We start from the raw sequence: 26440 nt of genomic DNA, 5'->3' as shown, positions 1-26440 counted from the left end.
GAGGAGAGGAGAGGAGAGAGGAGAGGAGAGGAGAGGAGAGGAGAGGAGAGGAGAGGAGAGGGGAGGAGAGGAGAGGGGAGAGGAGAGGAGAGGAGAGATGAGATGGCTCTGCCCACAGACAGACGCCGCGTGGTCCCCCATAGATGGCTTGTAATATGTGCAAATCCAACACTCATTCATCTTGCTACTGTCACAAGGTAACAAAGGCTCGAGGAGAGGGGGGGTTATTTTAGGGCACTGATGCAAAGGAATAAGAGCTATTATATGGACGTAAGCCCCCCGAAATGACATTATCAGTCTGTGTGCCGCATGGCCACCAGTCTTCACCGTCACAACTCATTAGGCTCTCCAAAGATGATATTATGACCACATCGAGAGCAATCAGATTGTTTTGGTCATTCCCGACTGACATGAATGACTGTGACTGTGAGGGCTGATACATTGGAAAAACAAAAAAATCTGCAAGTCACGATGGAAGGATCTGGACAGTACACCACGCAGGGTAGAACCTGCATATGAAACAGGAAAGAACTAAAAGGAGTAGTCTACGAAAGGGGACACATTGGAAGGAACAACAAGGGAGATGGCCTGCCTTGTGCACAGTTTCAATCATTCGCTGGTATGCCACGCTGACAGGAAACCTCCGGAGTAAGAAACAGGTTTTCAAGAGAGATAAGACAGAAGCATCATGGTGAAAAAAAAATGACTGTCATATGAAATGGAATGCATTCACTTGACCCCAGGCAACATGCAATCTTGAAGCGCCGAAACACATCAGAAAGCAGATGATTGCTACGCCGCGCGGTGCGCTCGGCATCCTGCAGAGGTATGTTCAACTAAGACAATGGCCTACAGAACATCATTGTAACATCTTGTACAGAAATACCTCTCCTTGCCCCAAACATATGCACCGTGCATTACGTTTTGCTGGTATCTCTCTCGGTGACCTGCCCATCAGAGTGTCTGGTCGAGTGGATTGCAGCAGGGGGAAAACTTTGCATTCAGTGAATTGCTGCATAACAGGAAAAGAGAAGGCATTTTGCTATCAAGAAGGAGCAGAGTGTGCTGGGAATGTCTCATACATACTGTATTCAGGGTCGGTTCTAGGCAATTTGGTGCCCTAGGCGAGCACCAATCTTTCCTTTTTGTAGAATTTGTCATCAGCATCTGTAAACATGGTGGCATATATCTGATCGAGCACAGCTGATCCAGTACCATGTATTCGTACTGAGTGTCCATTAAATGTAAACTTTTGATGCTTTATTTAGCTTAATATTGTAATTCTGTGGTGCCAGCCAGGACATTTGGCGCCCTAGGTGACCACCTAGTCTGCCTATGCCTAGCGCCGGCCCTGACTGTATGAGTAAAAGGCTTTCTGGTTAACATTCCTCCCCGACTTGTCGAGTGTGCAATGTGTTGCATCCTCTATTATTATGGTAATGACCAGCGGATGATAACGCATAGTTGTATATGTGTGTGTGAAATGCACAAGGACTTACTTTTTCCACATTGATGGGATGCCTATACGCTTTTCTTGCCTACTACTTTAATGTTTGAATAACGTCATTAAATTATTGTGACTGCATGATGTCATAGCACAGACTGGCAGACTGGGATAAACACATTTTTCCCTTCTGCATTTTCTCTTGATGTCCGGTCATAATTTGTGTCACAATTTAATCACTATCCTAATGATTATTCAAGCACATTCTTTAATATCATATTGAATGCAGAAAGGCATAATGCGGCAAGGTGTGAATGTCCACAAGTTTTAAGAATGTCTAAAGTGGAACACTTCATGCATTAAAACAATGCAAGGTAGAACTTTCACAAAAAATTGGTGTCTGATTTCTGTGCCACAGATAAGCCCCCAGAAATGCTCGTTTTTTTCACGACAGGTGTTGTCATGGCGCCCGTATGCTCCAACAATAACCCCTCAAGACACGGCTATATAAATTAGCTGTTACCAGAATGGCAATGACCAAGTCATAATGTATTACTAAAGGCCCCGTGCACTGTCATAGTAGTGTAGTACTATAGTAGTTAACTTTCAATGTCTATTACAGCGTGACACAGGAGGTGCGGCGTTCATTAAGGGGCTTCGGCCCTAATCTACTGCACACATAAGAAATCATAACAGGTCCAGCTGACATAGTGCACCCACAGTCTAGAATAGTATTATTGAAGTACAAGGTAGAAGAATTATTTTAAGCATGCACAATATTTAATGATCCTTTACGCAGAGCTGATATGTGATTACTTATAACATCATAAGTGGATATCAGTGGAGCGACATAAAACCTACATTTCAGCAACCAAAGCACAAGCAAAATACTGCCGCAAATTTGAAGCGTACGGAAATATCTGACTCCTCAGTATTCAGGCCCCAAATGAAGCTGCTCCTCACGGTTCCCTGCCTCCGTCAGGTAGCTGTACCACTACTCTCTTGATGTGTCAGTGAACATGGTCGTAACTACCATTGAGGATACAGAGATCATGTCCTCTGTATTATTTTTCAGTAATGTAAAATGTTAGCCTCGCGAGCCATCCTACGTACTTCCGCCAAAGGATTGGCTCCACTACTGTAGTCTGGCCGTGCTTCTCTGTGGAGTGCCTGGAGCAGTAGAATTTTGATCGCAACGCCCCCCCCCAGAAAACAGCCAATAATCAAATACGCCCCCCACGTGGGGGCGAAAGGGGGAGGACGCTCGTGACAATGACGTACACATCTGCGCCAGAGCCATTGGTCTGCGCGATGTTGTTGTTGAGTAACTGCCAGCGATTGGGTGAGAGGTGTCCAATAATTTCAAACCATAACTGAGTGCAAACTTCCTGCTTCCTACAATCACTTCAGAGCAAACAAATGCCAGACCATAAATACGAAATTAAATAGTAGTATTATGGGATGGTCAGGACCAGGCTAGTAAAATGTATCTATGATGATGAAAATCGATATATGATCAACAATGAAAAATTCAGTCTTTATACACCACCCTGGTTACGGCCCTGTCAGTGAAGGGTAGAAGAATTAACTTATTTTAAGCATGCACAATATTTTCTGATCTTTTTCGCAGAGGCGATATGTGAATACGACGTCCTAAGTGGATATCAGTGGAGCGAATAACAGCTACATTTGCGCAACCAAAATACTGTCACAAATTTGAAGCGTACGAAAATATCCTCAAGACTCCTCAGTATTCAGCCCCAAATGAAGCTGCTCCTCACAGTTCCCTGCCTCCGACAGGTAGCTGTGACACTACTCTCTTGATGTGTCAGTGAAGGGAGGCACCCTGAAGCAGGACTGGAATGGCCATCTGGCATAGAGGGCATTTCCCGGTGGGCACAGCACCCTTTTGGGCCCCTATATTCAGAAATGTTTAAAAAAAAGATTTATTTTTTTTACATTTCTGAAAATACTGGCCCAAAAGGGTGCAGGGCCCACCGGTGAGTCAGTTCTGCACCGCTTATTATGAGGGGCCCCTTTAAGCCAAAAGTGCCGGGGTCCTATTTCTGCCCCAGTCCAGCCCTGGACTGAAGGCATCACCAAGGAGAGTGCATAGTAGGTTTTTGCTATAAAAAAAAAAACAGCTTGCTGAAAGCAATGTGCTGCATTCATGGAGTGACTCATGAGGTTGAATTTATTCACTTTTTAGTTCTGCAATATGAATATGAAAATGAAGGTGGAGAGCTGGCTACATGGAGCTCATACGGTACAGTAGATATGGTTCAATTTTGCAGATAACAATGTCACACTGAATGTCCAGATAGGATCGCTTCCCTAGGGGAATTTGCATACTTCCCTCTTTCATTGTATGTGGACTACTCCATTTGATGTTTGTGTTACTCACTGTGGTACTGGAAAGTTTTATCTCGAGATACATACCGTGTCTCCAGGGCCGCTGACAGCTTTGGCTGGGCCCAGGACAAATTCATCTGAAAGGGGACCCCCACCCAATACATACAATGTAATGAGAACCCAATTCAGCCGACCCCCCCCGCCCCCCCACCACCACCACCACTCATACCACTCTCATACCATGTCTCATACCACTCTCTTAGTAGTGCAAATTCAGAGTAATAATCGTGTCGTGTTATAACAGGAAAATAACTGTAGGGGCCCAAGACTAAACCAGACATAGCCTATCTTTAAAGATTTAAAGATAACAGAGGAACTATAGCAGAAGGTCGATTGTACCGTAAAAAAACAGCCTTTCATTGGAAAGAGTCCAGCATATGAGAAGTTAGAGACGGGAAGTAGAGTACACCGAGCCACAGACAGATCAGTATTGACCCTGAAGAAAAACCTTGAAAACACTCAACGACCACACAGACACACACAACTGAACACACACATCAAGCCAGGCACTCACACTGCAAAAGGGTGTCTTTTAATTCACATCATACAAAAATAAAGCTCGTTAGTCTTTTTCTCTCTTGCTGAGGGCAAGGTTGAGCCAAAAAGGAAGCATAATGAAAGCACCCCTGCTAGCCTGGACTCCTCTTCATTTCGCTTAAGAGGACACGCTATCTAACACAAGAGAGCGAGCATGAAACACTGCAACACTGCAGTGGACAACTGAAAACAGGGGTAACACTTTATTTTAGCGTTACATCTATTAGCACTAATGTTAATGCCTGCTGTATAAGTAACTTGCAAGGCATGTACTAAGCAAATTCAACCATTTGTTAGGCATGTATTCACAAATGTCTTGTTCATGCACAATTAGGCATTGATTTTCAATATAACCTTTGTAAGGACCTAACAAATGTTTGATTTTGCTTAGAACATGCCTTACAAGATACTTATACAGGCATTAACATTGTATGTATTAGTGCTAATAGATGTAACACTAAAATATTGTGTTACCGAAAGCATTTCTATGGGAACACAGCAGACATGAACGAGTGCATGTTTCATGGAAGATTATGTTAAATTTGTCTTCATATACGATAGTACCAATAACTAAAAGCAAAACACTTTGTGACTTGGAAGTTTGGCCTCAAATTCTGTTAATGTAGCTTACCAAACCTAACACATCAGTTGGCAGTTCAGTTAACATTCTGTTCACTTGTTAGAGTAGGTTTCAGCTAAAAGAAAACAGAAACAATAGGCCCCATTTGCGAGTAAAAAATAGTGGAATTGAAGGTCATTCAATACATTTGAGAGACTCAAATAATTAAGTTTCTCCACACAGATATGTATGTGTTCTGTGATTCTTAAAGTTAAATGGGTTTCAATGTGGTCAGAGTGTCACTACCTCCGCCAAGGAGGTAATGTTTTCGGTCGCGTTGGTTTGTCTGTCTGCCTGTCTGTCTGTTTGTTTGTCAGCAGGATAACTCAAAAACTAATCAACAGATTAGTTTCTGGTGGTGATCTGGATCACAAACCGGAACCAGGACCTTTTTAAAGATTCTGTCAGCAGGATAACTCAAAAACTAATCAACGGATTTGGACGAAACTTTGTGGAGTTGTTGGTAATGACCCAAGGAACAAGTGATTAAATTCCGGTGGTGATCCGGATCACGAACCAGAACCTTTTTAAAGATTCTTCAACATTGCTGGCCTATAAATCTAGACGCCCCTAGTGACTGCAAATTGAATTGCGGGCCAGGGCAAAACATTCCAGTTTCTAACTCCACAAAAGAAGGCCGAAAGAGAGGGTGTTACATAGTCAAATGTTCCATCAAGCAGCTTCCTTGGCGGAGGTCTGCGCTCTCTGAGTGCCTCTAGTTGAAACTATGTTGAACAAGGTCTTTAAACACAACTGTTTAGAATATCAATCAATCACCATACGTGTATAAGACTACCAAAAGCGTTATAGGTGAGAAGGCAAGGGTGAGAAGCTCTTCTAACTGTGTAACTTCTCACCTGGCCGTGTGTAATACTTACAAACTTCAACTCCCCATTTGCACACACAATTTGTATTCATAGGAGATGATATGATAGACTGTGAAAGCCAATTACCTGGTTATATTATCATTTCTTGTATTGACCTTGGAAACCCTTGCCTACCAAATATAGGTAGAATATGAAATGTAAAGCGAATGTATTTTAATTATTCTCAGATAGGGATGGGAGAAAGGTAGTCTTGGCATAAGAGCTGTGAAGGTTTGGAGATTCTATATACGAGTCATGAATAATGGATGCCACGGTTCAGACAAGGGTTGCTGAAGAATGAGACAGTAAGGGAAGCGTGAAGTGTCAGTGGAATAGTGTGTGTGTGTGTGTGTGTGTGTGTGTGTGTGTGTGTGTGTGTGTGTGTGTGTGTGTGTGTGTGTGTGTGTGTGTGTGTGTGTGTGTGTGTGTGTGTGTGTGTGTGTGTGTGTGTGTGTGTGTGTGTGTGTGTGCGGTGTGTGTGCGTGCTCATGTGTACGTCCATGTGTACGTGTACGTGTACGTGTACATGTGTGCGCAAATGCTTGCACGTGTCTGTGTGCTTTGCACGTGTGCATGTACTGTGTGAAAGTACATCTACTTCCTGGCGAGGATGGCGTCGTAGATCTTGCCGGTGCGCTGGACCTGGATGTTGGTGAAGCCGGCGGCGGTGAGGAGTCGAGCGTACTCGGAGGCCTTGCGCTCGCGGCCCTCCGTCTGCACCAGCATGTTGAGGGAGTAGAGCTGGGCGGTCAGGGGCCCACTACCGTCCTCATGGAGGAGAGCCTCCACCAGCAACACCCCACCACCTGGTATGGGGAGCAGCCCGGATACACACGACACACCCATGCACGTACACACACACACAGGCAGCAGCCATCAGAGGCGGGCACACGTCAGGCACACACACGTCAGACACACACACACACACACACGTCAGACACACACACACACACACACACACACACACACACACACACACACACACACACACGTCAGACACACACACACGTCCGTCAGGCACACACATGTCAGACACACACACACACACGTCAGACACACACACACACACACACACACACACACACACACACACACACACACACACACACACACACACACACACACACACACACACACACACACACACACACACAGAAGTTTCAGAGAAACTGAGCCCCAACATTTCAAAGGCACAAAGGCAGCCATGCACTCATCAGACCCACACGCACGCTCGCGCACATGAATGCTCACACACACACACACACAGACACAGACAGACAGAAACACACACACACACACACACACACACACACACACACACACACACACTGAAGCTTGACGGCAACTGAGCTCTGTGTAGGAATAAAAACTTGTGTCCGCAAAGGCATTGGAATAGTCAACATTTATCTCAAGCAGAATCAGAAACCAGACACTTGTTATGATCGCAATATTGCTTTGAGGTTGTGATCATAAAGTCATTTGTGCATTTACATCTTCTTGTAGGAAACAGGATGGGTGATGAAGTCAAAATGGGTATGCTGAAGGTTTGTGGGAAATCAGAGAAGGGAGAGAGAAAGAGGTGGAGGGAGGGACCCATTGAAAGGAATAAAGGCTTAGAGAGGGGGAAAAAAACGGAGACAGACATTGGCTATGGTTACATGACGTTTATAATTCCAAATTAATCATTCCAAATTAAACAGTTCCTTTGATCCAGTTTACCTTGATCTTTCATTTAATTTCGAATAGTGAAGTGTTTACATGATGTTTTTCAAAGTGGAATTAAGCTTTATTCAGAATTAAAGTGAGTTAATTCCGAATTAAATGTCTCATGTAAACATAGCAATTGATAGAGTACAAGGAGAGAAGGATGGAGGGAAAGAGAAAAAGGGAGTGGTGGAGAGAGAGAGAGAGAGAGCGAGAGTGGGCAGAGAGGAAGGGCATCTGTGGAGCCAGCTGTATCACCATGGCTCCGTCTGAGAGAGAAGAGCAGGCTTGTCTGGTGCTCCACGCAGGACGCGCTCAGACGAACACCTGGCATATCATCAACTAACCACCTCACACCTATACACAGTGACAGGGCTGAACCGGTTATCTGGCATACAGGGCATTTTCAGGGTGGGACGACAGTCCTAAAGGGCGTGTGCCTGTTGCTTTCTTTTTTTGGTGTTTTCGTTTGTTTGTTTCTATTGCTTTTTCCCCCCCTCAGAGACTGGCCCACAATTTAGATTCTTAAACATAATTAGAATGTAGTGTAAAGGGGGAGGGGCTATCTTGTGTAAGGGGCTGGTGAAAATGCCCAAGATATTGTTTGTTCCCAGTTCAGCCCTGCAGAGTGGCACCAGGCTTAATTCACATCACCTTGCTTCCCACATCGAGAAAAAGAACCACATTTCTCCCCATCCCCCACCCAACTGAGAGGATTCCCCCACTCCAGTCCAGACCCAGTGTGTGTATGGTGCAGAGGTTGCCGCAAGGGCAATTCTGCAATACCGTTTCCATTACCGAGGCCGCCTTATAATAGGCGAAGATAGATGCAGACACCCATGGTTATTAGATCTGCCCAGTGAATCATTTTGTAACAGACTACCACAGGCTAAGCTACCGTGTGCAGGGCATTAATCTAAACAACTCGGTGGACAGTTATCAACATATTTAAATAATGAGCATTTGAATTTATAAAGGTATTTATAATATGTATGCTTTTACGAGCTGGTTAAAAGAAACATATATTCAACATGCATATTTAACAGTTTTAAATATGTTAAATGACGCTTTGTTTCCACCATAGACTAGGCTGTTATTATAAAATCATTAATATGATCATATGACTGTATGTCTATGTGTAGCTCTGTCTCGCTATATTTGTCCATGCAACACTACATGGACATATGTAAGGTTTACGACATCAACCAGTTTGTACCGAGTAATGTGACAGAATAATGTTATCCAATTATGAGAGAGAATCTGGCATTTTGTTTTTACGTTCTCTAAATTCAGTAGATAAACAGGAAATACCAATGCGCCCATTTGTCAAGATGATGTTCTCCTTCTAATTGGTTTGCTGTTTGTTTTGTGCAGGACAGCCGAGTGCAAGGTTAAAACAATATCAGAGTTTGCAAGGAAGGCGGCCAATGTTTGTTGTGAGTTATGTAACCGGCTCCTGGGCATGGGCATTCGATTTCTGAGGCTGGTGCAACATTTTTTGTCATCTATCTTTAGGCAGAACAAGTTGGGCTCTGGGGCTTTTTTTCTTTGAAGAGAATTTTGTTGACATTTGCATGTCCGAGGCAGATACCAACAGGGGCAGGGCAGCGCTGCCAAAGCCAAGACAGGCTACCTCAAGACATCAGTTTTATACAGGATTGGACTGGGGGACAAATAGGGCCCAGGCACTTTTGGCTTAAAGGGCCCCCTCATAATTAGCGGCACAGAACTGACTATGGGCCTCTATTTTCAGAAATGAAAAAAAAAAATGTTTTAACATTTCTGAAAATAGAGGCCCACGAGGGTGCAGGGCCCACCGGGAAATGCCCGCTATGCCAGATGGCCAGTCCAGCCCTGGTTTTATATGACCGCGGGTCAGAGTCAGAGTCTCACGCTGAGGAGAAAAATCTCAGCTGCCGGTTATCAGCACAGTGGGCAGATGGAGGGCAGGGCAGGAGTGCAGACAGTGTTGCCAGATTGGGCAGTTACCCGCCCAATTTGGCTGCTTAGGATAGCTGTCTGCGGGTAAAAACGGGAAAAAAACGGCCATTTGGCGTTTTTTTTCCTGCAGTTGTATGCACACAGAAACCAATGCAATTTGTTGAAATTGGGCGGAATTTAGCGGCTCCAGACAGTTTTTGAGAACCTTTTGGGCAGGATTTGATCAGACACATCTGGCAACACTGAGTGCGGAGCAGGAGAGCAGAGCAGGAGTGCACCACAGAAGTGCAGGACTAGAAGTGAGTCAGGACTAAAGGGCGGGTTATACTTCCTTTCAGTGCCACAGAGTGAGCTTGTCGCAGCCATGATGCAGTTAATTTTGGTTTATGCCCTGTTATAAAGCACGGTCTGCGCGATGTCATTCCACGTTCAAACTGCCTTCAATACAAAGAGTAACCTAGACGTGTCGGATGTTTTTTAGCTTCACAGACTCGGCGACAATGAAAATGAAACATTAAATCTTTATATCATGTGCATGTTTGATCGCACTGGCAGCCACCGTGGTAGTTTGGAACAAAGAAGTGGCTCATTTGTCGAGGACGAAGCGGAATGTTTCCTCGACCTCGGAAACACTGTTCAACTGTCAAAATAACTTCAGTGTCGTAACTTGCAAGCGCACGTGTTGTCTTTGGTTCGTGTAAATAAATGAAACGACAAAGCACGGGCAACTTATTTAATGAAGAGCTCACAGTCCGTAGACCGACGAAGGTTAGAACAAGGAAGTAGCGCTTGTTCTCGACTCGAGGACAGAGCAGGCTGGTCGAGAGAACCAATCAGAGACCTATTTTCGCCCTTCACGCCGTCGCTCCCTGCGTCGAGACACAATTTTGGGGATGTGCCCCAGAGTACCTGCGTGATGGGGGGGGCTTCGCTCCGTTAACTGCGCGGCTCACTGCATCACGACGCAGGGACGCTGATCTCGAGGCATAAACCACCCTTAAGTCAAAGCCTGCACATCCAAGGCCTCTTTTCCACTGCCGGTTTTCTGGTAGGCCTACAGCTCGACACAGCGCGACTTGCCCGCCACTTTTTGCTTTTCGAGTCTGGCACAACACAGCTTAATCGTAAAGCAAAAAGTGTTGGACGAGTCGCACTTGTGTTGTGCTGTGTATAGCTGTATAGTAGGCCTACTAGAAAACCGGCAGTGGAAAAGAGGCACAAGCTCCTGACCTGGGAGCAGGACAAATAAATGACCAGATAAAAAGAGGAAAACAGGATTTTCTGCTCACACATTTTTTTCTGTGATGTTTTGGGTAGAAAATAAAACAAGAGGGAGCTGAAACTCCTGATTGAAGAGGACATTTTCCTCTTTTCCTCTAGAAGTAAGTCAGGGTCACAGGAGTGCAGGGCCAAGCAGCATTTGGGATTTGAGGGGGGGCATTACTTTTGGAACTGTGTCCTTGCCTTGTCGTTCAGGCTGAGGATAACATCACTGAAATGCTCTATAAAACTATGACCACAAAGCTGTCTTTGCCAAAGCAACACCCCATGGCCGATATTGAAAGGAGGGCATTTCTTTTTTTTTGGTCTTTTTAACTTTATTTATGAAAGGACAGTGAAGGTGGTGACAGGAAGCGAGTGGGGGGAGAGAGACGGGAAAGGGCCGGAGAAGGACCCGGGCCGGGAATCGAACCCAGGTCAGCCGCATGGTAGACGAGTGCCCTACCATTTGGCAGGGTTGAAAGAAGGGCATTTCTATTTAGTATTGCCTGATTTTTTTCTATAGCTTTTAAAGTTTGTGTTATTATATTTTTGTTGTGTTGTGGAACTACCATCATAGAGCACTCACAGTATAATGCTGTGAGCTCATAAAAAATATTCACCCATAGAACAATGTCTCCTGCTATAAATATACTGTCTTCGTTTAAAAACTTCATTGACATGAAGGCAATAAGAAGCATATTGACTGAAACTGTAGTAATTCAGAAATATGTACAACTATTACCAAATAACCATGTTGAACTCAGACGGTTTCAATGTTTGTAAGTTTCATAATTATGAGTTTAACACAAATTGAGAATCAAAAATCTTCAAGTTATCTTCTTGGCCCCTCTCAACCCATCAAATACTCAAAACTCACTTGAGCAAATGCTTACTCAATCTCTTTCACAGTTTCAACCATGGTGGAGTTTCTATTCACAACACTCTAAGATTATCTCGGCATTTGGAGTCTTGTAACACATAGACATTGTGCGTAGAAGAGACATTCTTTTTTAGATGTGGCCTCATGTTGTTTTAGAATGAGGAGTCAGCACACATAAAATCCCTTTTTCTTTGTGTCAAACATTGTCTTCATCAGATTCTCATAATCCTGCCATGGAATTAAATAAATGATAACCAAAGAAAAAAAAAGATTGTAAGTGTGCAGACTCCTCGCTCCACAAAATTACAGTCAGCCTTAGTCCTGTACCATTTCCTGGGAGTTGCACGCTCTTCATCTTCAACTCATGTTGTTGTTATGAGGATGTGACTGTGTTTTGTTTTTGGGTTACCCGGACTACAGGAGCGGTAGGCTTTGGCCAGGAGCTGGGAGCTGCGCTCATCAGTCCAGTCATGCAGTATCCTGGCCAGGATGTAGAGGTCAGCTTCAGGCAGATCGTCCTTAAAAAAGTCCCCTGCAACAACACACACGCACGCGCACACACACACACACAGCCATCAGTCAAGCCCGTGCCCGTGCCCGCGCACAACACACACACACACACACACACACACACACACACACACACACACACACACACACACACACACACACACACACACACACACACACACACACACACACACACACACACACACACACACACACACACACACACACACACACACACACACACACACACACACACACACACACACACAGTCTGTCCCTGTCAATCAGGAACAAGGTTTTCCTGCCCCCCAGACTGCGTGTGATGGTTCAATAGCATTCTCATCACGTCTCTCTCTCCCGTAAAGAGTTGAGAAGGTGAGTTAAAAGGCGAATTGTCACGAAGCAATCTGGAGATATGGCAGCCGCCCTTTCTGATGGATGGCCGGGCTACGCCAGCAGTCAACATGCATATATGCCTTTAATTGTTTTTTTTTTCCTTCTCCCTCTGTTGCATTTAGCGTCACCCTACCTAACTCTATTAGCAGCACACTATGAAACAGCCCCCTCCGTCACGATGCATCTTCATCAGGCTGTCTGCTGCAGACACACACTCATCCTTTACCCCAAGCTTACTGTCACTCCCACTAGCATCAGTGACATCGTCACAGGGACAGTAACATTAGGACAAACAAACACGGGAGCCAAAACATAAGCAAGCCCTTGATTCACCTACAGTGTCGAAGAGAAAAGGAAAGAAAAGGAGGGGAAAAAAACAGTGAAACTGGGATGCTCACTTCCCATCACGTTTCTGTGACCCCACAGCAGTTCATCTGTGTCCTTTGGTTGTAGGTGCTGACCGCTTTTTAGTGTGTGTAAATAATGTATCTTGCATTTGTAGGTGGAAACTGAGGCTTTACGCAATAGTATGGTAATTTGTTGCCTTTTTTGGACCACTGTGAGTGACAAGTGACAAGCAGACTAGTGGCAGCACAAGATTTATTCGTATAGGGCAGTGGATCTCAACCTTTTTTGAATTAACGCCCCCTGGACCTCGTCATGAGCCAAGACAAAGGGGTCACTTGTCCCAGGCCCAGTGGGACAGGGTGCCCAGAATTGGGTCCTCAATACATTATTTGTACTGGGTTTGGGGCCCTTTCAGATGACTTTGTCCCGTGCCCAGCCAAAGCTGTCAGCGGACCTGGACCTCGTCATAAGCCTGCCAACACCCCCTACACCCCCTTGCCAGTATTGAAAACTACAACGGATTCATGCCCCCCTATGGCAACTAAGCAGTGCCCCCAACTCTCAGCTGTCTCTTTCTCAACGCCCCCTTAAGGCCACCCCAACGCCCAATGGGCTGTAGAGCCCTTGTTGAGAAACACTAGTATAGAGTCAAAAAAATTGCACTTTTCAATGTCTCCAATGTTTATTTATTTATGTATCCTCCTGTTTCTTTCATAGCCTCTTCCCTAGTTTTTTGTCTTTTGTTGTATTGTTGTATGTGTGAGCGCACCAAATAACATTCCTAACAACTGTATTTTATACTGTTGATATGGCTAAATAAAACTTGACCTTGAACAAGGCCAAACAGAGCAAAGCAACAGGAAGTCCAAGAGGAGCAAGCAGAGTGACACTTTAGTCAGAAGTCAAGAAGACGTGCACTGTGTCGAAACGTCAGTCATCATGTTTGCACCGCTATAAAATAACTAAAAATATCTGAGTGCTCCAGTCATCCCTGGATCCCTGGCCTAGTCTTTCTGAAGTGGACCAGTTTGCTTTCCATTGTCTACCATCCTGGACTGGAAGCACAGAGAAGGTTGGAGCACAAGTGACTTCCCTCTTCCGAGTGAGACTTATTTTGTTCTCTGTGCTGTGCTGCAGAAAAGGCTTCCCTCTTTCCTCTTCCCTTTCCTGGCAGAGTGCTACAGGGAATTTGCTCCCTTTTCACCACTTTTTCCTCTTTCTCTACATGCTACAAGTCTACGGCTGAAATGTCTGTAGTGTGCAGTCTGTGCACTGGTCTGACACCAGTGTGAGCTCTGTGACAAATCAGCTCTGTGAGGAAAATCCCTCCCCACATCCCCACCTCCCCCACCCCAAGGCCAGCACACGTTATTGATTTGCTGGGCCCTCCTTTTGCCTCAGCTGATGACCCCACTCCACACCACCCAATATACACCCACCCACCCATACACGTGCACGCACGCACACGCACGCACACAAACACACACGCACGCACGGTCACACAAACACACACACATGCACACGCACGCACGAGCACACACACACACACACACACACACACACACACACACACACACACACACACACACACACACACACACACACACACACACACACACACACACGCACACATGCACACACGCAAACGCACACACACACACACTGACACACACCTTCATGGAATGAAATCCTCTTGTCCTGAGCTGACACAAAGTGTTCCCTTGACATGTGCACCACCTTGGGGAGGTCGAAGATGGTCACGGTGGACGAGGGGTACGTCACAGTACACTGTTTGGCTAACGCGCCGCTGCAGCCTGCAAACAATGAAGAGAGTCAGTGTAGTGGTGAGAGAGATCGCAAGTCAAAACCCCCAAGGACAATTGGTTTACAGCACCTTGGACCTCGTCTGCAGTTAAGGCTCATGAGATATGACTACGGCTAGGGACGCACATATGGCCTCCTGACATGATGGGTTGCTTTTTTTTTTTTTACAAAACAGACATCTGGTCACCAAGGGTGTTCTCTCTCTCTCTCTCCCCCCGTTGTTTGCTCGACTGCAGAGTAGGGCCAAGAAGATTATTCTGAGGAGGAGAGAGGATCATTTGCGAGGGTAAAAAGTGTTGCGTTATTAGACCGTTTTTTATTACTACACGATTTTTATTTTCAAACAGATATGTGAAGCTGTGAAATACTGTTATTAGACCATTTTTTATTGTAACTCTTTGACCAGATTTTTATTTTCAAATGTGAAGCTGTGAAAGAAATGCTGTTGTTTCTCTTGGTGGTTTGCTATGGATGTTTTTAAAGAGACTATTCCCTGCAGCAGACAGACAGTACGTACGGTGCACATTCACACACATTTCAGAGGGGCGATACAGATGAGATACTCCAGCAGGAGACGACGCCCCTTATGTCATCAACGCTCAGCTGCACACAGGGCTAGACTGGGGTCAAAAACCAGACCGGGCATTTATGGGCATGGACCACCAGTCTCTCACACATAGATAGATAGATAGACAGACAGACAGACAGACAGACAGACAGACAGACAGACAGACAGACAGACAGACAGACAGACAGACAGATAGATAGATAGATAGATAGATAGATAGATAGATAGATAGATAGATAGATAGATAGATAGATAGATAGATAGATAGATAGACATTTATTGTCCCCAAGGGGAAATTTGTTCTCACCACCATAGCAGTCTTGTCACAGTCTACATCAGGCATACATAAGGCATTCATAACAGACATCAAAACACCAAACACAATTGACATACTTTACATTGGACATTGGACATTGATGATAGTCACATACTAGATACATACCCACTCATCCCCCTGCTTGTCCATAGTATTATGACTAGCTCAGTCCACTGTGTATTATATATAAAAGATAGATCAATTGGCTGCCCTATCTAAATTGAGGGCTGGTCTTGGAAAAAACAAACAAACAAACAAACGAAACAACATCCCCGGCCTCTGTGGACTGTAAGTCCACAGAGGCCGGGGATGTTGTTTCGTTTGTTTGTTTGTTTGTTTGTTTGTTTGTTTGACTGTAAGTCCACAGAGGCCGGGGATGTTGTTTCGTTTGTTTGTTTGTTTGTTTGTTTGTTTGTTTGACTGTAAGTCCACAGAGGCCGGGGATGTTGTTTCGTTTGTTTGTTTGTTTGTTTGTTTGTTTGTTTGACTGTAAGTCCACAGAGGCCGGGGATGTTGTTTCGTTTGTTTGTTTGTTTGTTTTTTCCAAGACCAGCCCTCAAAAGTGCGGGAAAGTGCCCTGTATGCCAGATGACCAGTCCAGCCCTAGCTGCACAACAACTCAGCACTTGGACATAAACCATCAGGAACGAGAGAGACCCCTCCCAAGAAATCCACAGTGGTTACGTCAACACAGCGGAGGCCATATGTCCTGAGGTCACGCGCAGCTTGGATGGAGTTTTTATGTACCACAGGAGTCCATCGTTATTACTGCCACCATTACCATTATGAACATCATTATCACCACAATCATCACAACCACCATCACTGTCTTCCTCCATCTCCTCATCATCATCACCATTAACATTATGAACATCTTTATCACCACCACATCCACCAGTGGTGTGGGGGGGGTCAAGAGCTGAAGGGGGGTGGGGGGTGTTGGCGGCATTTGGAACTTCAGACCAGGCTAGAGGCTATATATATATTGGGGCATTGTTGTAGCATGTTTTTGATCGCATTTGTAGATTATCATGTCAACATGTGGTCCACACAGTACATTGCGACAAACTTTCAAAAAGGGCATTGTTTTGTCCAGTAGGGCAAAGGGGCAGGTGCTTTAGCACCACTTTATCCTCATCTGTACACGTCTATGACAACCACCACTATTCTCTTCCTCCTTCTCATCATCATCATCATCACCACCATTATAATCATCTTCATCATCATCGCCATCGTCCCTCGTGACACCATTTTCCTCTCCACAAGGTGACTCTACTGAACTGCCCGATTTCCTGGCCGCCTGATGCCATCTTGACAATCTCCTCTTCCTCTTCCGCAAGCCCCTGGGTGTGTTCCAATATGCGACCTTGCGTGCTCCACTTGTGCTTGTGGCCTCGTACCAGGAAGTAATACGTCGTGATGACATCACTAACAACAGCATTGCATTTCAATATCTCACAAAAGCTCTATTGTAAAGTCATTTTGTCATTTTCAAACAGGATGGTAATTGAAGAATAGTCCCTCAAAATTTGTTTTGGCTAGGCTGACAGCGGGGAAACTTAATTGTTTTCTCCATGGAGGCGGGGCATCAGCAAAACGTGAGGCCACAAGCCGAAGTGGAGGACTCAAGGTCGCATATTGGAACGCACACCCTGTGTCCTCGGCCATGGCCATCTTAAAACCTGCTGATATGGTCGGCGCGAGAGAGCAAGCACCTCCATCCGTCCGCAATCAATAAATGTGCATACACACAGAAGCAATTAGGAGCGACAGACAGCGACCTTGTTCTGTTGAATAATATAGGAGAAACAAGGGGTAAAGAGGGACTCCTGACAGGATCAGCATGCATGGAGGTGTGTGGCTGCCTGGCTGCCTGGCCGGAGCATAATCCCCCCATGACTCTCAGGCAGGGAAGCCGACAGGGGGGGGACACAAAGGGGTCACTTGTCCTAGGCCCAGGGTGAGAGAGGGCCCAGAATTGGAACCTCATTACATTGTATATGTATTGTGTTTGGGGCCCTTTCAGATGTCTTTATCCCAGATCCAGCCAAAGCTGTCATCGGGCCATGAGTCCCTCCCAGGCTCCGGCGTGTGTGTCAGGTTATCAGCCTCCGTCCTCGCTGGATGCAGATCAAAAGAGACAGGGGAGAATGACCGTTGTTTCAGCCCGTACGTTCTACATCAGTTCCTTTAGCCCATCAGCAGCAGCTGGGATGAGGAAAATAGCCTTTTCCCACCACAAAACAACCCATTCTACGCTGGAATTTCGATCCTAAAACAGTGGGACAACAAAACGAGACTCAATGTCCGTGTCACTGATATAGTTATTTGTTTGTGGCCTGGCTACTACAGTGCTTTGAAGTAGTATATCATCAATCATTGGGCCATTTTTTCTCACTGCTCTGATGTGTGAACAGGGAAACACTGACTTCCCTCCCTCCCCTGCTTATGCTGTACACCAGGCATTGTAGCCCAGTCGTGCATTTCATAATTCATTGCAGGCTGGCTGTGAAGCATGCATGACCAGTCCAGAGGGCTGTCTCAGCAGGGGCAGCAGAGCTCGGCAGGAGCCCTCAGCCTGCGAGACAGGATCTCTCTCTCTCGCTCTCTCTGGTCTGTGTAGCCAGGGTTGCCAGATGAGACCGGTGATTAACTAGCCCGAAAAATGCTCAAAACCCGCCTGGAAGCACTAAATCCATTGATGTCTATGGCCAAAAATGAGCAGAAACACCCACCCAAGTGCCATTTTTACCTGCTAGACTGCCATCCTAAGCAGACCAATTGGGCGGGAAACTGCCCAATCTGGCAACACTGTGTGAAGCTGCCACTGTAGCTATGAAGCTCCCCCTTGTGGCCAGATGACACATAACACTCTGCCTCAGCAGCCCCGAAGTCAAGAGACCCACTTCAATCTTCTTTTGCGATAAATATGAGATGACAACTGGGGGCCCCGTCCACTCACCTTCCCCATTGATCCAGACCAGATTTTTTTCAGCAGAGCTCCCCAACCAAAAAGCAAAGCCTGCTGTAACTAAAGGTAAGGCTCCAGATAAAGGTGACCTTTATTGTTATGGTAATGCATTCGAGGTAAGGGGAGGGTGGCGTAAAAGGTCACGCCGGTGGTTTGTGGCGTTCAACGGTAAACATGTGCAAAATCGGTCTTGCTGTCACTGACCGGCGCCCACTGTTAATTTCCCTGATGAAGACTGATGTCTTAACCTTGCGGTAATGAGATAACTGTGGTTGTGATCTTTGCTGCTGAGAGAGAGAGAGAGAGAGAGAGAGAGAGAGAGAGAGAGAGAGAGAGAGAGAGAGAGGGAGAGAGGGAGAGAGAGAGAGAGAGGGAGAGAGAGAGAGAGGAAGAGAGAGAGAGAGAGAGAGAGAGAGAGGGAGAGAGAGAGAGAGAGAGAGAGAGAGAGAGAGAGAGAGAGAGAGAGAGAGAGAGAGACAAACAGATAGACAGACAGACAGACAGACAGACAGAGTGGAGAGAGAGAGAGAAATAGAGAGAGAGAGAGAGAGAGAGAGACAGAGAGAGAGAGAGAGAGAGAGAGAGACAGAGACAGAGAGAGAGAGAGAGAGAGAGACAGAGAGAGTGAGAGAGAGAAAGAGAGACAGACAGAGACAGAGACAAAGAGAGGGAGACAGAGAGGGAGGGAGCTTGTCTGAGAGAGAAAGAAAGACAGAAAAAAGAGAGTGCAAGAGAGAGAGAGAGCATGCTAGACTGCACTGGGTAACATTGCTGCACTGCACTGCACTGCACTGCACTGCAGCATTGCGGGGCCACAGCCACAGCCACAGCCACATCGGAGGCATTTCGGAGCAGGTTGACGAGAGGAGAGGAGAGCAGAGGGAACCCACAGCAGGAAAAACAGATGGCTGCCATCCATACACCAGCACCACATGACAACAGAAGCCCTCCTCTGTCCCACTGAGCGCCGGGCTAAAGCCGGCCCATATCTGCCTGCCCCGCTCAATCACAGGGTGACGCTGCAGAGGACGACTGCTTATCAACGTACAGCAGTGTTTCTCAAGGTGTGGGCCAGGGGACCACTGGTGGTCCGTCCCGTCCGCGACAGAGCTCAGGTGGTTCGCGAGTGGATTTCTAATTTTCCAAGACGAGCTAGTAGTAAGATATATTTGTAACATAATTGCAACGCTAAACATAGCGGAAGTCCTATTTTGATCTGCATCGAATCTAGCAGTGTCAATTTAACACCCCTCAACTGTCAATTTAGTTGACAGGTGGTCCCTGAACACTTTTTTGGGGGGACAAAGTGGTCCTCGGTCTGAAAAAATCTGAGAAACACTGACATACAGGCACATGCCACATGTTCATGAACTCTAGGTAAGGTAAGAAGCAGCAGAAAATCTATACAGTACGAAGAATGCAATTTATTTGACATTCAGTTGACATTAAGGATTTTTTTTAATCTATAGCTTCCATTTCACCTTTCCCACTTGAGAAATATTTCAGTGGAACTCAAAACTACACATTTGAGGTTCATCTCATCTATTGTTTGGAGTTAACAAAAGAGGGTTTTCACCAACAGAATTTACCAGCACAATGTAAATGTAAAATGAGAGCCATTCCAAATGAGAGAGTACAGCCAGTCTTACTGGCAGAACAAAAGTGACAACAGTCACCAGTGTTCACTTTAATGAGATGGTAAACTAGTCTGGATTCTACTTGGAAATCACATGAAAACACAGCCAGCCAGGTCAAATTACAAATGGTGTCATACTAGTCGTAATCTGAGACATTAAAAAAAATGAAAGGGCCTGCCCTCCCACACTAGAGATAAAGATCTTAATGGTGGATTTTGCCCTTTGTTTTAATGGCGGAAAATAAAAAAGTAAAACACATGTCAAACGGTTATCTGAACACTTATCTACCTTTATCTGGGTGCCTGCCTTTCTGCAGACACATACACTACTACTCAGGGCAATCTATTGGTCTACGTCTACGACAACTATGAACTATGACAGCAGCACAGATGCAATACAGACAAATGAGCTGATAGTACCTCCAAGGTCATAGATGATCTTGAAGGGAGTGAGATCGAAAGCGGAGACCACATCTTTGCTGCATACATTCCAGATAGAGTTCATCAGATGCATGAACTTTAACATCTCTTCGTCTGACCTGACAAAAAGACAAAAGATACGTATATGGTATACACTTGAAATATCCAAAACAGTAGCAGTCCTCCTCCACCTCCACCCATTACATTCAGCAAATAGCAGGATTATGTAAAACATTCCAACATATTTTTTCATTTTGATCTTTTAGTTTTCTCTGGATTTCACAAACAGGATGTAAATCCCCAAAGCAAATAAAAAGCAGACTTTGTAATTGAACACAAAAATCTAGCAGCCACACGTTTTAATTTACACGAACACACTGGCCGTGCAGCCCTCATTCTCAAGGGATGGCTTTGACCCTCAGGGGTCGCATGCCTCCGGCGTACAGGGTTGACAGATAAGACTGATGATTTCCAGCCCAAAAGATGCACAAAACCTGAAAGCACTAAATCTAGACCAATTCGCACTAAATTTTATTGATTTCTATGGCCATACATTTGCAGAAAAACCTACCCAAATGCCCTTTTTACCCATTTTTACCCGCAGACGACCATCCCAAATAGCCCAATTTGGCAGGAAACAGCCCAACCTAGCAACACTGCCGGCGTATATCACCTCTACCCGCGTCTGCTCAGTGGGAAAAACAAATGGAGCATGCGGGCTAAACGAATGAGTTTCCGGAGAAACACTAAGGTGCAAGCAGGGCTGGATTAAGATGGCCCGGGGCCCCTAGGCTACAGGTGGCCGTGGGGCCCCCCTAGAAGGCAAATTTTGCGACAAATTTACATAGAGACTGGCATAATTACGAGCTAGGAAGTAAGGGTAACATGTCTACCAATTGTACTCAACATTACGGATGAATTTCTCAATATTGCATCATGTCACAATTCTGCCATTTTTCATTTTTGACCAGTCAGGGGGCCCCTGGTAGGTGGGGGGCCCCTAGGCTGCATCAATATCTAGCCTGTGCATTAATCCGGCCCTGGGTGCAAGCCCACTCCGCCTGTCTTTCTGCTACACTCTGCTCTCCCCCGTTCCCCACACTTCCACCCAGCCCTGCGGCACCTACCGAGCATGATCCAATTTCTCTCTCCACACTCAAGGACCCAAATGTCAAGCATTTCATAGCGGCAACGTCCTGCTGCAGGTAGCCGGCCCACTATAGCCTGTCATTAGTCACCGCCGGGGCAGGCCGTAACCTTGGAGGACACCTCGCTATACAAATAATGCAACAGACAGCGCCAAAATGCCCGGGAGTCATACAATATTTTTGAAGGTTTTAAAGCTGATATGTATCTTATCTTCCATTTTTCACCTAAAATAACTCAACTTGTCCGGTAAGACAGGTAGACAATATGAACTCATCTCATCCTTGTACATAGAGAGCCTGTCTGCATTCTCCACATGAGTGTGAGGATAAACATACATGCAAGTTCCACTGGTCTACAGTGACGTCTGACTTTAATTTGACCGTAAAAAGTTCTTGTCACTATTGTGGGGGAAAAAATCTGCATTTCCTCCAAATATATCCATCTGACGCTGCTAAATATATCTGGAAACGGCATCTGTACACGAGCAGAGGTCAGGCAGGGGAATCTGAGCAAATAGGAGGTTATCTCTCTCTCTCATCTTATCTTTCACCTGAGCCAACGGGAATGTGCAAGACACAGAGAGGGGGAGAGAGAGAGAGAGAGAGAGAGAGAGAGAGAGAGAGAGAGAGAGAGAGAGAGCAGGGGTCACCTTCATGGCCCTGTGAAAAGTGCCAATCCCACCCGTCGAGAGAGAGAGAGAGAGAGAGAGAGAGAGAGAGAGAGAGAGAGAGAGAGAGAGAGAGAGAGAGAGAGAGAGAGAGAGAGAGAAAAAACATCCTCCCTCATCTGGACTCCCACACCAATCAGAAACGCATTAGAAACTGATGGTGTCCTCTCGTAGGCCTTGACTCCTTCTGAACCATTATTTTTTTTAACCCGCAGATGGTTTCCATAAATACATTGTTTTTTTGTGATAGGAAAGGAGAGGGAGTCGGTGTGGTGTGGTGTGGTAGTGTAAGCATCTGTGTGATTGGTGTGCACAGGGCTGGACTGGGGGGAAAAATAGGGCCCGGGCATGGGTAATAGGCCCCCACATAATTAGTGGCGCAGAATTGACTCACCGGTGGGCCACGCACCCTCATGCACCCCTATTTTCAGAAATGTGAAAAAAAAGACATTTCTGAAAATAGGGGCCCACGAGAGTGCACTTGCCCACCGGGAAATGCCCGGTACGCCAGATAGCCAGTCCAGCCCTGGGTGTGCGGCAGGGGCGGACCTATAGGGAGGGCGGGCAGGGCACTTGCCCCTGGGCCCAGGGCCCTCTCATATTGGTGGTGGGGGCCCTAGTGTGAGCTTGGCAAGCTGTATAGGGGGCCCTATAAGTGTCTTGCCCTGGGGCCCTGTGTGCAATTGTTCCGCCACTGGTGTGCGGTGCAGACTGTGTAACAGCAGGCTCTGGTGAAATAGCACTGCAGGATGAAAAATGCTGCGCTCAATTCTCATCTTCAAACTATCTGGTGGAGCGGAGGGGAAGTCATTATTGGCGGATGGGACTTCCAGACACACAGGGGAGAGAGAGAGAGAGAGACGGCACTGAGTATGACACTGGAATGTTAATAATGACATCTCCTTCGTAGTTCAAAAAAATCCAAAACATCCCTCTACTGCTCAGAGATAGTGTGCAGTATTACTCACCTGTACAGAGCCTCGAAAAGATCTTTGGAGGAAACACCAAAGGCCTTTTCATACTGGTTTTGTCCTTCCCTGTCAAAGAAAGGTGAAAGGGGCAAAATGGGTCAGTGTCATTTATCTAGTTTGGGCATGCCTTCACGTCATTTATGGATTAGTCTGTGAGAACTTTGACATTCTCTCTGATATTCATTCAAGAAGAGAGAAATGATAGACAGAGTAGAGAGCAGCTGACCTCACTGCATCGGTCAGGTAGTGCCAGCAGAGATAGATCGTCTTGGAGTTGTACTGGATGGAGTGGTACAGAGACTGGGCTCCCGTCTGGGTCAGAAACCTACTCGACAGACCAGTATTGCTGTACACCTCTGAACAGAAAAAGAAGACGTTTTTTTTAACACAGACAGATGGGTCTTTGCTTCATTGGACCTTTGCAAGTTAACCAGAAATATGCATTGGTGATGGTGAAAAAAAATCCTGAGCCTGAACTTTTCCCCCTGCTCTAACGACGACGACAAGATACTGCATAGTGACGTAACGTAGGCCTATTTTGACACATTATTCAAACATTTAATAGCCTGTGTATGACCATAATTCAAGCCTGATAGTAGAAGAAAACCCTGAACCTGTAACACTTTCTGAGATAAGAATAACCTAATGGCTACTTATTATCAATGTTTTTATTTTTGCAAACTCTGTCAAGCCTGAAATCAGGCATGGAGCCTGAATACTATCAGCCCTNAATATGTAGAGTGAACTGAATGCAGTGAAAACAGATAAAGTCTTGACAGTTTACGTTCAAATAATATCAGACAGTGTCATCAAAAATATTGTGCGTGAAAGAACCTTATTACGGTACTTTGATCATCGCACATCGGTGGGCTCCCATTTACTCCATTTTATTCCTGTGTGACGCTTTGGGCATGTACTTTGACATCATACATGCCCAAAACGTCACACAGGAATAAAATGGAGTAAATGGGAGCTCACCGGTGTGCGGTTCTTTTCATTACCTTAAGAACTTCACGTTTTGAACTTGCCAATCTGAAAAAAAGTATTTGGATGTGCATGGGATTGGACTTGAAAGAACCGTATTACCAGAGAGAGTAGAGAGAGAGAGGTTCCATTGGCCCATTGTTTCCGAGTTCTATTATTGCAAGGGGGAGGGGGGGGAAATCCCCCTTTAGGCAGACTTAGGCAGACCTAAGGACTGTTCTATTCAATGCTAGGAGTATTATGATACGCCCCTTTAGGCAGACCGGAACCTGGTCATGTTAGGTGCCCATAGCAACCTATTACATTGGCATATCTCTATATACTTAAAGAATCTCTGGTATTACCTTGATCATTGCACTGCTGTACAGTTAAAAGCTCCAGTCCGGCACAGGCAGAGAGGAGCCTCTGGGTTCCATCCAGGCTGGTGTCCAGGCCCTGCGCTACCTCAGCTGCAGACAGGGGGCGCTCTGCCTGCTCCAGGTGGTCAAACACTCCCAACTCACACGCAGCAAACAGGGTCTGTGCAGGTCAGGACAACCTCACATCAGGGATCATGCAGTACAAACCGGACTGGATTAAAATGCCCTGGGTCCCCTACGCTACATGTTGCTGTGGGGACCCCTGGAGGGCGAATTGTGCGACAACTGTAACATGGACAGTGTCACTATACGAGCATTTATTCACTATTGCATCTTGCCACAATTCTGCCAATTTTCTGACTGCTACGGTGGTGAGAACAAATTTCCCTTGGGGACAATAAAAGTCTGTCTGTCTGTCTGTCTGTCTGTCTGTCTGTCTGTCTATCTATCTATCTATCTATCTATCTATCTATCTATCTATCTATCTATCTATCTATCTATCCATCTTCACTGTTGGCCAATTAGGGGGGGCCTAGCAGGGGGGCCCCAGCAGGTGACCCCCCCAAGGCTGCAGACATACACCTGTGCGTTAATCCAGCCCTGAGTACACAAACACACATTCTGCCAAGATTCTTAATTTTAATTTGGTGGCAGAAAGCTCCTGGGCCCACCACTGCAGACCTGTTGAGAACAACTAAGATTATAACGACAGCCAAAAAACAAATCCATATTAGATTTAGATGTAATTAATAGATTATCATTGGTCATGTGGAAAATTGTTTTGCACCATACAGTACGTTAATTCCAAACATGACGGCGTTCCCAGAGCAATAGGCTACTAATCCTATCCACACAGACCAGGGCGAACAACAAACAAAAAGACCAAATACAACCCAACCAACATACTCATTATAGAATAGACATGTTAACAAAACATAACCATGAGCATCACTTGCCACTGCTTACCGGTAATTTAGTTTGAAAGGGCACATTACCTTCGATATCAAGAACCCCTCCATGTACTCGAGTATTTTTCTGGGATACGTCTCATCATCCTTGGTAGCAGCACTCATGTTTGCGTTGCTCTTCACGCTTTAGGCACTTTTCACTTACTCCGTGTGTGAATTATGCGGAGGAGAGACGAAAGAGGGGACGTGTAATGAGCAGTCTGGAGGCCGACAGGCCTTTTAATCAGATTAGGCAGATTATATGGGGCAGGCTAAACGGCTGGACATGGGGAGGCTCACCCCCTGCCCTGCCCTGCCCCCGGCCTCCGGAGTTGGCAGTCTTGGGGTTACAGTGAGTTTAACACTAAATGTACAATGATTGGCTGGCAACACGATGGATTATTATGGTTTGCATCATGATGACAGATGCAAATCTGGTGGCAACAATGTGATTTTTAAAACAGAACAGGAATGAATGACTGGAATTATCACGTTAGCACAGTAAAATTATATTACCATCTTACATTACCACAAAATAAAAGATAAATATATCGCAGCATTGCCACATATACCTGTTGGCCCTACGGGTACCTCTCAAAATCCCAGAAACACGCTTCTACTTTGTAAGCATTTTGTGAAACTATTTCCCAATCTAAATAAAAAGTGTCAAGACACGTTGGGGGTGTGGGGCTTTGCTCTAAATAAGGA

At 45.6% G+C, this 26440-nt stretch overlaps 1 protein-coding gene across 1 annotated transcript; it reads right to left on the bottom strand.

Moving 5' to 3' along the window:
• Positions 1-6472: 6472 nt before the first annotated feature.
• asmt (acetylserotonin O-methyltransferase) lies at positions 6473-25858 on the bottom strand. The gene is made up of 8 exons (XM_063214473.1): positions 25781-25858; positions 24771-24945; positions 23669-23798; positions 23440-23508; positions 20656-20774; positions 14594-14734; positions 12076-12198; positions 6473-6684 (listed from the first exon to the last, which is right to left on the bottom strand). Exons 1-8 carry the CDS (start codon positions 25856-25858, stop codon positions 6473-6475), a joined length of 1047 nt encoding a protein of 348 aa, XP_063070543.1.
• Between the last annotated feature and the right edge of the window lie 582 nt (positions 25859-26440).

Source organism: Engraulis encrasicolus, chromosome 13, assembly GCF_034702125.1.
Source record: "Engraulis encrasicolus isolate BLACKSEA-1 chromosome 13, IST_EnEncr_1.0, whole genome shotgun sequence".
Classification (NCBI taxonomy): Eukaryota; Metazoa; Chordata; class Actinopteri; order Clupeiformes; family Engraulidae; genus Engraulis; species Engraulis encrasicolus.
Note: the sequence above shows the minus strand (reverse complement) of the source record. Positions and strands in the feature narration are given on the sequence as shown.